This window comes from Peromyscus californicus, unplaced genomic scaffold (genome assembly GCF_007827085.1).
Source record: "Peromyscus californicus insignis strain IS unplaced genomic scaffold, ASM782708v3 Scaffold_3__1_contigs__length_106647218, whole genome shotgun sequence".
Classification (NCBI taxonomy): Eukaryota; Metazoa; Chordata; class Mammalia; order Rodentia; family Cricetidae; genus Peromyscus; species Peromyscus californicus.
Window position 1 is genome coordinate 38,414,542 of NW_026294551.1, and position 13,382 is coordinate 38,427,923.

At 48.2% G+C, this 13,382-nt stretch overlaps 1 protein-coding gene across 1 annotated transcript in view; it reads left to right on the plus strand.

Moving 5' to 3' along the window:
* The window catches only part of Aatf (apoptosis antagonizing transcription factor), a 115,901-nt gene extending 103,526 nt beyond the window's left edge, over positions 1-12,375 (plus strand). Inside the window, exon 12 of the mRNA XM_052756844.1 lies at positions 11,912-12,375. Within this exon, the coding sequence (XP_052612804.1) occupies positions 11,912-11,975 (64 nt within the window). The 3' untranslated portion in view covers positions 11,976-12,375. The remainder of the gene's footprint in view (positions 1-11,911) is intronic.
* The last annotated feature ends 1,007 nt before the right edge of the window (positions 12,376-13,382 follow it).

Genomic DNA, 13,382 nt, shown 5'->3' on the forward strand with positions numbered 1-13,382 from the left:
TTTCTGTCTGAACCTGCTTTACTGCATATCTGTTATCTTTTCTGTCTACATGAGTGAAATCTTAGACTGCATAGCACACTAGTGGCTCAGGCCTGTAGGCATTGGCTAAGAGAATGGCATAAGAGACTACAGAACTAAGAAGCCAAGTTTGGCTTTGTTTTTGTGTGTTTGGAACCTTTTTTTTTTTTTTTAAGATTTCTCAGGTCTTATGTGGAAATACATGCCCCCATGCTGGACGCCATTCGTAGTTGGTCTTTCTCTGTCCCCCAGCCAGCTCCCAGATCATGACATGGAGACATTATTAATTATGAAAGCTTGGCTGATGACTTAGGCTTGTTTCTAACTAGCTCTTACAACATAATTAACCATTTCTATTCATCTATGTGCTACCACATGACTCATGACTGTTACCTCTCCTCCTGCATGTTTTGCTTGTTCTCCGTCTGGCTGGAGACTCTGCTTTCTTCTTCCCAGCATTCTCTCTGCCCCCAAAATCCTGCCTAGCTATTTGCCATTCACCTTTTTATTAAGTCAATCTGAGTGACAGATCTTCGCAGTGTACAAAAACATTATTTCTCACAACCATCCAGTGTGGGACTGCATCCCAGAACATACTCTCACACTCTGCTCTCTCCTTCTCTGTGGAAGTGTCCAGTTGTCTGAGATCCAGGCTTTTGCCTTTCCTCTCTTATGGTATTTATTGCAGTACGCAAAAGCACTTACTGGAGGGTTTTTCTTGCGAAAAACATTAGCTCACAAGTACACGAGAGTGGCTTCTGTCAAGGTGTTAGCCCAGAAGAGTATGTTTTAATCCTAATTGTATTCTGACTGTTTAAAAGCATTTTTGTAGCACGGGTATTATTTGCAAGACAGTTTATTTAAGGCCTTCTGAGTTACTGTCAACACTCTCAAAGCCAGAGGTGAGTATGTCCACTACAGTGCTCACGTGCTGTGTGGCCGAGATAGCTTCTCTGTGTGTCTGTGTGTTTTTCTTTGAATGCACTCTTTATAGGTAATATTTAAACAAATGAAGTTTGTGTTTTCACACATTTGTGTGTGCCCTTGTCACTTTGCCTAGGCATGGACATTCCCATCTCTGTGTCAAATTAGAAGTAGCCTGGGCTTCCTTTCCAGAATGCCTGTGAAGACTGCTCTTACAATTCTGTGCACAGGGGCCAGCAAGATCATTTTGAGAATAGTGCTGTAAGATGGACTCCATTATGGAAACCTCTCTGAACTGTCCGACTCCTCCTGTCCTACATCACTCTACAGGTCTGGATTCCAGATCCTTTACCACTGTGTCACCTTCTAATTATGTCCATTCTAGAACATTGTCCTGCTGGTCCCCACCTGGTTACTTTAGTCATAGCTTACAGTCATGTTGGAAAAACCTCCTGAGAGGAGGGGTCCAATATTGGGGATCGTTGACACCTAGCCTTTGTTTAGAGTGTGTTTGAGGTCATTTTTACTTGGGTCAACGTAGGGGAAAGATCCTCTAAAAACGCTCATGTTCCATCACAAGTATTCTACTTCTTGTGACTAGCATGACTGGTGTTTATGCCAGGTTGGGTGTCTGGTGACCTACTACAAACTACTGGTTATTGTAGAAACATGGTGAGCTCCCGCAGGACTCTGGATGACTAGTGGAAGCTATAGGCTGCTTTTAGAATTGTCCCATTTAAGAAGAAAACAGTAGTAGAACGGATTCCATTTGTGCATCAGGAAGGCATCATAAACCTCGTTACCTCCTGCTGTGAAAAGAAAGCCGTGCTGGGTTGGTGGCACACGCCTTTAATCCCAGCACTCTCGAGGCAGAAGCAGGCAAATCTCTGTGAGTTCAAGACCAGCCTGGTCTACAGAGTGAGTTCTAGGACAGCTAAGGCTGTTACACAGAGAAACCCTGTCTCAAAAAAAAAAAAGAAGAAAAAGAAAAGAAAGCCTAGAAAAATGGCTTCTGCCAGGCAGTGGTGGCACACGCTTTTAATCCCAGCACTTGGGAGGCAGAGCCAGGTGGATCTTTATGAGTTCAAGGCCAGCCTGGGCTACAGAGTGAGTTCCAGGAAAGGCGCAAAGCTACACAGAGAAACTCTGTCTCAAACACACACACACATACACACACACACACACACACACACACACACACACACACACACACACACACAAAGAAAGAAAAGAAAAAAAGGGCTTCTGAGTCCAGGCTGGTGTTGCTGACCACTCCTGGGGTGAGGTCTTTGAGGAGCAGCAGCCACACCTTGTATTCTGTTCACGCTCCCTCGGGAAGCAGTGCACTTTATAAACATTAACTCGTTTCACCCTCTGGGCACTTCTACTTAAAAGGTAAATAAGGCTGAAAGCTCTTTCTTCTCCAATACAGATGAGAAACACCAGTCAGGGAGGGAACTGGCTTGAGCAGAGGCTGGGTAGGTGGGTTTAGATGGGGCTGTGGTGGGTCCTGGGCAGGTCTCCTGTTTCTTAGGGCGGTGGGGGCTGGGCCTTTGTGTGGGGTGTGAAATGCTGCAAAGACGAACAATTGTTCTTCAGTGCTTTGTGCTCCTTTATAAGAAAGAAGAAATCAATACACATTTTCTCATGCACACACATGGCAGCCCTCCACCTCTCCCGCAGCTCGATCCTGCAGGGGGAGGCACAGCTATGCAAGCCAGCAGGATACACCAGCTTCCAGGGGAAGGCATGAAAACTCCTCATTCTGCACTTAGCAGTCAAGCTCCCTAAAGTCAGTCATAACACTGGCTGAGGCCATCACTGCTGAGTGCAGGAGCTAGCTGGTCCAGCTGGAGTGAGACGATGCCATGCTATGGGGGCTGAGGGTTCTTTGGGTGTGTTCTGACAAGAGGTGTACCTAGCACAGACTCTGTTTTGAACTCTCTCCTGGTTTATGGAGAAGTTCTTTGAAAGATACTGCTAGGAAATATAAAGATAGAGGCAGCAATGTATCTTTTCAGTTATTGTGCAGATAATCATAAAGCCCGGCACGGCAGCTCATACCATAATCCCCATAGTGTAGAGGCTGAGACAGGTAGACACTGTAAATTCAAGGCCAGCTTGGAATACACAGTGATGGGCCTATCTGAAGTCACGGTCTTCTTCCATTGTTATTATTTTAAAAGTCGACATTGATATCTGGAATTCAGTTAGAGCTCCCTGCCAGTAAACAGTTTACTGTAGGATATGAATAGCAGAATTTTTGCCACTGTAAACAGAATGAGGGGTTCAGGTGACAGAATGGCCTCGCCTAGCAGGGGGGACTGCAGTGGGCTCCATGCAGCTTAGCAGCTCTGGAGACTGTGAGTGTCCTCCACACAGAAGAGACATGAGATGGAGAGCAGGTAAGTTGTCCCGATGCAAGAGGAAGGTGAGAGTGGAGGCTAGAAGAGAACGGGAAGACAAGCAGGGCCAGGCTCGTGGAGCCTGGCCACGTGGGCCGGCATCTTGACAACAGGCCAGCATGGTGGCTCTTCCAAAGGGAAGAGAGTGTCCCTGGCTGACATGAACTCCCTGGCCAGTTTCTATATGTTCCCGCTCCCGAGAAGCTGAGGTTCTGTGGAGTGACAACTGCGTCCTGTGCAGCTTCAGGCCCTGTATCCCTTGGGCCACAGCCCTGGTGTGAATGACTGCCTCGGTACCAACTTCACCTTCTCTGCGAACCATCCCCTGGCTTTTAACAGGAGCCATTGGAGGGGCTGCTGTTGGAACAGGGAGCTTCATCTTCCTGAAGCCAGCAGTCATGAAACCATAAACACAACAGCAGCCAACTCTATTGCCAACATCGTGGTGGCCTGACGTTAATATTAAACATCTCCAGCAACGCAGAGTGCCCTGTGCTCCAGAATAAAAATAAATAAAAATAAGAGAAAACCTGGTTTAAAAAAAAAACAACAAAGCAGTGAGGTGATTTGTTGTCTTTCCTTTGTGAGGGCATTTGTCTTCTCTCACATCAAATCTGTTATAAAACAGTCAAACTGTGAAAGTAGAAATCATCCCAGGAATATGGAGTAGCAATGCACAGGAGTAGCAAGGAGCAGGGCTCCTTTTGTCCAACCCCCCGCCCCCCAGCAAGTCCAGTAAGGTAAGTTATTTTTCTCTAAAAGAACATGAAAGACTTGAAGCTCCTGGGAGGAATGGTAGGAGTGTTGAGTAGTTCTCGTCCTTGTTAATGTGCAGGGAATGTCTAACTGACGTGAGGAGAACGCCTTTACAAATTCCCACCATTGTCCCTCTTCCCTCCTTCCTTCTCCCCATCTTTTCAGGTCCTTTGTTTGGGGCCTGAACCTGCTTCTTTAAACATTTATAAATCTCAAGTCTGTCTGATCTCTAGGAGACAGGCCAGAGGCCACATGTCACCAGCTGTAATTTAGAGCTGTAGGACTAAAAGCATCTGACCTGACCGAAAGAGTGCATTGGAACAGCCTCCTCAAGTCCCCTCCAAGCTCAGGGAGGATGGTGATGAGAGCAGACAGCCTGGGTAATTTATGGGCTCCTAGCCGCCTGGGCTCCTGGTCCCCTTTGAAATGAGTCGTGTACTGCCACCTTGCGGTGGATTGGCACATATGCAGTTTGCTATCTGGAAAGCAGGGACAGATTAAGAGATTACTTTGCATCCAGACTCTGGTGGTGAGTGATACTAGACAGATTCTCTGGGTCACTTACTACTTTGCTAGCTGTGATCCCATCGAATAGTTCCCAGGAAGATTTTTTTTTTTTTTAAGAAAAAAAAAGAGAGAGAGAAAGAAGTAGGTCTTCTGTGGGAAGTTGTCGCCTCCTTTTTCTGGTACTCACTTCATTGTGGGGTGTGTGTGTGTCTAGGGGTGCAGGGGGGTGAGTGTGTGTGGGTCTTGCTTCATTTCTGGTTTGGGCTGGGTTTTGGTGTGAACCCTGAGATCAGGAAGGAATCTGAGAGCCACTTTTGGTGGTGATAGGAGATTAAGGGAGTCTGCATTGACCTCCTGTCAATGCAAGCTCTGCACAGGAGTCATAAGCTTTCTGCCCCATGACTTCATTGTGTTACTGGAGCCAAGTGTGAGGTGTCAAGGCAGCCAGTCGCTCCTCATGCGTGTGTGAAGGAGACACTGCTCTGTGCGCTAGAGTCTTACTGCTCAGGAAGGTGCAGTTACTCAGGCGAGGTGAGGACCCCCTATGACAGCAGGCTGCAGCCCCGTGCACCATTACGTCCTGTGCTGCAGGCCAGTGCTGTGCTCACCTTTCCTGTCTGGACATTTAAGACCACAGGCAGCTGTCCCTCGGTCTCATGTATCTCTGTAAAAGCAGCAGCAGCAGCAGCAGCAGTACACAGCATTGCCCTCCGACATGCTCTTTCTGACAGTTAGAGTGCAGACATTCCAGTGGAAGAGGATCCTTTATTTACTGCCATTGGCACAGGCCAAGGACACCTGAGCCTATTGGTTGACAGAGCAGAAGAGAGTAGAACTCTGAAGGCAGGGATGTATGTGTTCAAAATGTGGGAGGCTAGCCCAGGATGTGGCTCAGGGTTACAGCACTTGTCTGAGCTAGAGAAGGCCTTGGATATGTTCCTAGCGCGCGCGCGGGCACACACACACACACACACACACACACACACACACACACACACACACACACACACACTGATGGAGTCCTCTGTTCCACTAACCTCTCTGGACTCCACCAGCAATGCTACAGTTGACTCACTGCTGGGATTGGCACAGAGGGTCTGAGAGCCTTACCTAGAAAGGCAAATTGGAGGCTTCGGGGGTTCAGACAGACTGCCAGGAAGATTTGCAGCGGCAGTGGAGAGAGCCGAGGGTCTGAAGCTGGGCAGCCTGCTGGGGGCACAGCCATCCACCTTGCTTTTGTCCTGGCTCTGGGGACAAGGGCCAGTTGGTTAGTCGTAGAATGGCAGTTTGGTCTCCGTGGGTCCCTCTTAAGTGGAGTACTTGTCTGGGCAGGTGACTGGAAATGGCCACCTTTCTAATCTGACTTCTGCTGTTCCTTTGTGTCTTTTTGTTTATTGGGTTTTTTGTTGTTGTTTTGTGGGGTTTTTTTTTTTTGTTTTTTTTTTTACATTTTAAAAAATGTGTTTGTATATGTGTGAATCTGCATATTAGTGCAAGTGCCTGCAGAGGTCAGAAGAGGGTTTCAGATCCCCTGAATCTGGATTTATAGGCAGCTGTGCACCACCCAAAGTGCTGGGAACCAAAGTTGGATCCTCTGCAAGAGCAATATGCACTCTTAACAGCTGAGCCATCCCTCTGGCCTCCTGTTGGGTTTTTGTGATCCTCCACAGTAGTTAGTGAAGTTCAGGCTGGCATTCAGACATTTATTAATTTATCATACTGTGTGTTAGATTTGAGGCCAAGGAATATGCATGTCTAGTATGTGCTTATAAGCTTCCAAAAGCACTTAGTAGCCAGGCGGTGGTGGTGCATGCCTTTAATCCCAGCACTCAGGAGGTATAGGCATGTGGATCTTGGGAGTTCAAGGCCAGTCTGGTCTACAGAGGGAGTTCCAGGACAGTCAGGGCTACACAGAGAAACCCTGTCTCAAACAAACAAAACAAAAATAAGTGCAAAGTAAATTGTTGTCAGAGCACAAATATGAAAAGGTCCTGTCAGTGATCCTGTCTGGTCAGGGTACTGTAGGTACCAGTGTGCTTGTCTATACAAATAGCTTCCACCTTGTCTATTGGAGCCTTCTTGCAAGGTTTTAGTTTGATCTGGACTTTGCTCAGCATGACACTGGTGGAATTAAAATCGTTAGTCTTATGCCTGTGTGTACTAACACTGTCCCTGCTTCTCAGACGTACGTAGAGGGCCACGTTCAGGCTGCTGCCCTGTAGTGTGTAGTGTAGGCTCTGCAGTGTGCAGGGGAGGTAGAAAGCAGGAAGGAAGGGTTGTCCAGGGCTATCTCAGGTTGCCTGGCGCCTGAGAAGCAACAAATGAACAATTTCTAGTTAATCAAAGACATGTAATAGGTTTGGAGCTGTCTTTCTCTTTTTTTCCCTCCTTCCTTCTGTCTCTCCCTCCCTCCTTCCCTCCCCATTTTAGACAGGTTCTTGCTATATAGCCCAGGCTGGCCTTGAACTTGGGATCCACTTGCCTCAGCCTCCCAAGGGCCGAGATCACAGGCACATGCCACCATGCCTGGCTCAGATTATGCCCTTAATCAGAAAGGCAGGTGACTGTGTTCCAGGGTGCGTTTGGAAGACATGTGACTCGCTTAGAGACCATGATCTAGTTTTAAAGGGTGGACAGGTTTTTCCAGGGAGCAGGGGTCAGCTGCTTTCCCTGTGCTGCCCACAGGCAGCCAGGTACAGCATGGGAGGCGTGGGATGTCTTGGAGTTTGGGATGCCTGGGTCAGAGTAGGAGGAGCATGGTCTTCCAGAAAGCAGAGAGTTCAGAACTGGATGCTGCAGGCTACTGGCCTAGCAAATTGAAAGCCCTGCACAGGCCATTTGCAGGGTTAACATGCTGCTTTCTACTGTTGGCCCAAATAGCATCGTGAAAAACCAGTCATCTGTGTCGAGTCCTGTGAGGAAGGAGTACACATGTAGAGCCGAGGGCGGTTGTGTGCACACACTTACTTCACTAAAGGCCGTGTAAATCCTCACCAGTGTTCTGCTTGCGCTTCTCAGACGAAGCCAGACCCCACCACTCTGTCTTCCTTCAGAAGACACAGGAAGCCACATCGTCGCTCACACATACATACACTGTCTTTATGGAAAATGGCTGCTACCGCATGATCATTTTTTTTTCCAGAAACAAGTTTTATGATAATATAGTAAAAATATTAAATTAGAAAATGCCTCACTAAGGGTTATAAAACCTTACTACACTAGAGATAGGTAATTATCCCCTCTGCAGCCTAAATGACAGTTTAAAAGAAATAAAAATGTTCATGCTCATTACTTGCTTTTGTAGGTTGTAATAAAGGGTGAGTTAAATTTTAATTCAAGGAAGAGCCCCTGCCATCGACCCTTCCACCCTGGGTCCAAGTCCCAGTAATTACTCTGCTGCCTGTTCTCCTGTGTAATTCCAGTGTTCATATGTGTTCTACAGTGGACATTGCCACCGGCCATCCAGAGCAGGGATACAGAGTTAAAGCAGGGAGGCGTTCCCGATCAGTCTCCTCTTTACTCCTGATGTGATCAGGAGCATGGTTCTGGTTTTGAAACAACAGCTCACAGGTACATTGTGCAGAGCCTGACGGACCTCGGCGTCTGTTCCCCACGTACGCTAGAGAACGAGAGGGAGACAGGCTTCATCTAGAGAGCTGATAGTGGATTTGTCTACGCAGACAGCTCTGGCTGGGGAGGACGCGGTAGGCAAGGCAGCAGAAGCTTCAGCGCCTCATTCTAGTGTGTTTTCCTGAGGTGGGTGAAAGATGTGGGTGTGTTGCCTCTTTTCAGGTATTTCTACCTCTCCCTCAGCTGACAGCAGGCTTCGCTGTCAGCAAGACTATTTGAATTTACTGAGAAAACTTCACATAGGGTCGCCAAGGTGGCTCATGGCGTATAGGCACTTGCTGCCAATCTTTAACAACCTGAATTCAATATTCTAAACCCACATGGCGGTGGGAGAGAACCAACTCCCACAAGTTGTCCTCTGACCTCCACATGTGACCAGGCATGTGCACCCACACACCATACACACAAAAATATCACCCACAAATATATTATATGACAATTTAAAATGTGTGGTGGGATGTGCAGGGTCTTGTATTCTTTCTCCAGGGCTGGGCTCTAGCTTTGCCAGAGTCACTTACATGTTCAGAGTCTGGTATAACTAGAGCAGAGGGGGGTGGGGTGGGGGAGTGTTGTCGAGGGAGGGTGTGGAAAGGGTAGGGCAGAGCCCAGCAGCTCTTGACCCTATGGTGCTCAGGGACTGCAGGGAGGGCTTCTACTGGGTGTCTAGTTTAGAGCTGGAGTTGGGGGGTGGGAAGAGAGGGGGGTCAGCCTGTGTTCTCCCTAAGAGGTAGTTCTAGCTGAAGCCACCAAGGGCAGGGTGAGGAAGATGCTGGGTTTGCTTGCAGATGTTTAGATTGGAATCGTCCTTTCTTTACTTAACCTGTCTCCCTCTACATATATTTTAAGTTCAGGGACCACTCAGTTTCCCAGGTTGCTTTGCCACAAGTGCTGCACGTTGGTCAGTTTTGCGCATTGTGTGAAATGATGTTCTCGTAAAACAGGTTCAACATCTCACTCTCTGCTCCTGACACATGAACCCTCGGTGGACAGTAACTGCTGCCTTTGGCCTGTGCACTGTGCTGCTGTTGTGGAGCAGAGTGGAAGCATGTGCCAACTGAGGGGCGGTGGGTGATAGCTCTCAGTATAGGCCAGCAGGGCGAGGCCGGAAGGGAGTAAGAGTAGAGTAGCACTGCCTCGAAGTCACTGTCCTTTGTGTCGTGCAGCTCTCTCCTCCAGGTTTCGTTCGCTGGGCTGAAATGACTAGAGAGCTTGTGTGTGCTGCAGATAGTCAGGCCACAGTGCAAGGACCGAAGGCGGGGCAGGGCAGCTGGGCATCTGCAGGGCAGCACGCGGCTGCTCATTTGCATTTGGGGTGAGGCCTTCCACCTTTGTAGGGCTGGACTGGAGCTAGGGAACAGTGGGAATGTGTGGGGCTCAGGGCTGGTTGGCACTTTAGGGTAAGGCTGCCAACAAATTCTTGTGACTATAAAATGCCTGTGATAAAACTGGAGACCCTCTGTTACTTTCTGTCCATGGTTTCTCTGCCTGTGTAGTGGTCCCCTCGTGACAGGGCTGATCTATATCTGGCTCCTGCCATTCAGGGTTTTTCCCTCCCTCCACTTTGATGTGGCCTTTCTGCTGGGGTTCCCCGTAAGGTCTCTTACTCCACAGCTACAGCAGAATGAGAGCTGAAAAGCTGAGCAGGTGTCACACACAGACCTGTAATCCCAGCACTGGTGGCCGAGAAGAGGGGCTACAGGTTAGAGCCAGTCAGGATCCTAAGACAAGAGAAACCCAGAATAGCTGCAGAGATGGGGGTTCTCTTGCATCAGGGTGGCTGCTGGGAGTTCTCAGGCAGCAAGAGCACCTTCAGAAACTATTTTCGTAACATGATGGCAGGCTGTTGAGAGCTAGATCTGAAGGTGTCAGTCTGGTGTGGCTTTCCCCTAGGATGTGAACTCCCTGGCTCTTCGAGAGTCCTATCTGGCTGTTCTATTTCTGGGCAGTTCCTGTAGACTGAAGTAGATGTGGATCCTTGCCTGGGGTCTCAGGGATCCACATCTTGTAGGTCTGGCCTGTTGGAGCTGTAAGCCTCCTCCTCCATCCACAGAGGATGTGCTCCAGAGCCTGGTTCCCCTGGCAAGAAGGCTCCCCCCATCCATCTCATAGTCTTTACCATTTCCCAGGCTAATCCAGGTATGTTGCATATAACAGCAATGGAAGTTGTGGTCGTCATTTGCTCTATTTTTTTAAAAAGGTTTATTTTTAATTTACGTGTATGTGAGTTTGTGCATGTCTGAGGAGGGCATCAGTTTGCCTGGAGCTGGAATTATAGATGGTTGTGAACTACCTGACATGGTGCAGGGAGACAAATGCTGGTCTTTGGAAGAGCAGCGAGTGCTCTTAACCCCTGAACCATCTCTCCAGTCCCTGTTACCATATTTTTAATGTCCAAATTCAGCTTTAGAGTTCGGCATAGTGGTGCATACCTGTCATCCCAGTACACAAAGGTCAGAGGCAGTAGGATCCAGAGTATGAATGAAGCCAGTGTCAAAAGTCGTAAGACCCTATCTCAGAACTGTGATGGGCTGGGGGGATGGGCTGGGGGGACGGTTGATAAAGTACTTGCCATACAAATGAGGACCCAGGTTTGATCCCAGCACCCACATAAAAAGCCAGGAGAGGGTGGTGCATACTTATAACCCCAGCACCGAGGAGGCAGAGACAGGAGGGTCCCTAGAGCTTATTGCTCAGACAGCCACAGGCCAGAGAAGCCCTGTCTTGGCGCACAGCTGGACGGCTCCTAAGGAAGTCCCCAACACACACACAACATGTGCACACTCAGGCAACTAGTTTTATTTTGTTGGTGTGTGGTGTGCATCGTATACTTGTTCACATGTATGTATTCAGGTCCCTACAGAGGTCACAGGAGGAGCCAGCCACCTTCCTCTTGCTGAACCTGGAGTGCAGTTTTTCTAGCTAGCCTGGCTGGCCCGCAAGCGTCAGTGACCTTCCTGTTTCCACTCTCGCCGCAGACACTGAGATTACTGAGTGCATGGCTCCATGTAGTTTTTCACATGGGCACTGGAGATCTGAACTCAGACTTATACAGCAAGCATGACTTAGTGAGCCACCTCCTCAGCCCAATAATGTTAATTTTTAAAATCCAACTTTAAAAATAAATTAGCCAATTAAATTATTTCTTAGACTGAGATTAGAGAAAGGGGTATGGAGGAAGGGAAGAACCCGGGTTCTGTTCTGGACCTCTGCACATATGATCATAATTGGAATCTTGTTGCTGGGTCATTTTCATTGTTTTTCAAGTACTGCCAAGTCCTAGAAAATGTATGAAAACTAAATTATATCCCCTACATCCCATGTCTGATTGAATCCTCTCTCTGCGTGCCAGTCTCATATATCCTATTAAAATATTCAATCTTGTTTTCTTACTTGAAGAGCCTGTCTGTAAAGGGCAAACTTATAGAAAACTCATCCCCTGGAGACAGGGTATCCAGCCACATTGGACTATTTACATATTTCACTATGCGACTGGCTGCTTCTGGGTTTCTTCCTTCCCTTGTATTTGTGAATAAGTGCTCTGAGATGTGGTTCTTAATTACATGGCTCTGTTTTCAATTGAAGAAACAGATGAAGGTGTTTCCCAGCTTCTTGGTTTCTTTTTAACCTTGAAAAGTTAAGCAGCGTGTTAACCAGTTTGCTTTATTTCCTAGGACCGAGTTGTATCGATCTCTTTTCGGCCAGCTCAACCCTCCTGACATAGACCATGGGGACTGACTTCACCGTCCTCACTCCAGACTCCCGACCGCCACACCAGGACCACCTGGCTGCTTCAAGGAATGACTTCACAGCACAGCACCAGGGATCCTGGGGTGGTACTCTTCTGGGAGCAGGCACCCTATACACGGGAAAACTCAGCCTCTGAGTCCTTTGACCATCACAGATACTGTCAGGGCTGGAGCTACGGCTCAGGGGTTAAGAGCACTTACTGCTCTTGCAGAGGACTCAAGTTCAGTTCCTAGCACCTACGTCCAGTGTCTCACAGCAGCCTCTAACTCCAGTTCAGGGGATGGGGACTCGGTGCCATCTTGTGGCCAGCCTCTAATCCCTAGCACTCAGATGTGTGCACACCCCACACAGACATACAATTAAAATAAAGTCAATCTTTTTAAAGAAATCTCTTGTCACCGTCATCACTGAGTTCTAGAGCTAGAGGGGTGGTTTAGAGTTCAATTGCACAATGACACTTATTGGAAGGGTTTGTATTCTAGTTAGATGGTCTGCTCATACACTATAAAACTCCCATTTCTTGCTGGGTGGTGGTGGTGCATGTTTTAATCAGAGGCAGGTGGATCTCTGTGAGTTTGAGGCTAGCCTGGTCTACGGAACTAGTTCCAGAACAGCCAGGGCTACACAGAAAAACCCTGTTTCAAACAAATAAAACAGGGCTGGAGAGATGGCTCAGAGGTTAAGAGCACTGACTGCTCTTCCAGAGGTCCTGAGTTCAATTCCCAGCAGCCACATGGTGGCTCACAACCATTCATACAAGATCTGGTGCCCTCTTCTGGCCTGCAGTCACACATGCAGACAGAACACTGTATACATAATAAATAAATCTTTCAAGCAAACAAAATAAAAACCTCCATTTCTTTCCATTCATCCCTGAATGGACACTCAGGTTGTTTCCACATCTGGACTGTTGTGAATGGTGCTGATGTAACTGTTGGGTCACCTGACCCTCACCTGCCGACCCTCACCTGCCGACCCTCACTGTGCCGACCCTCACCTGCTGACCCTCACTGTGCCGACCCTCACCTGCCGACCTTCACTGTGCTGACCCTCACCTGCTGACCCTCACCTGCCGACCCTCACCTGCCGACCCTCACCTGCTGGTTTCCATTCCCTTTGGTGCTTATGCACAACAGACTGCTGAGGCAGATGGTGGTTCTGTTTTGTGTGTCCGTGTCTGTGTGTGTGTGTGTGTGTGTGTGTGTGTGTGCTTGTGTGCTTGTGCAGTGCTGGGTACCCAGGACTTCACATGCTCTGAGCACATGTTCTGCTTTCCAGCACTTTTTCAGTGTTTGGAGGAACTTCCAACTGTGCTTCATAATGGCCGCTCTAACTTTACCCCCTCCTAAATAGTATTCAAAGACTCACTTTGCTGCTTTGCCAACATTTGTCATG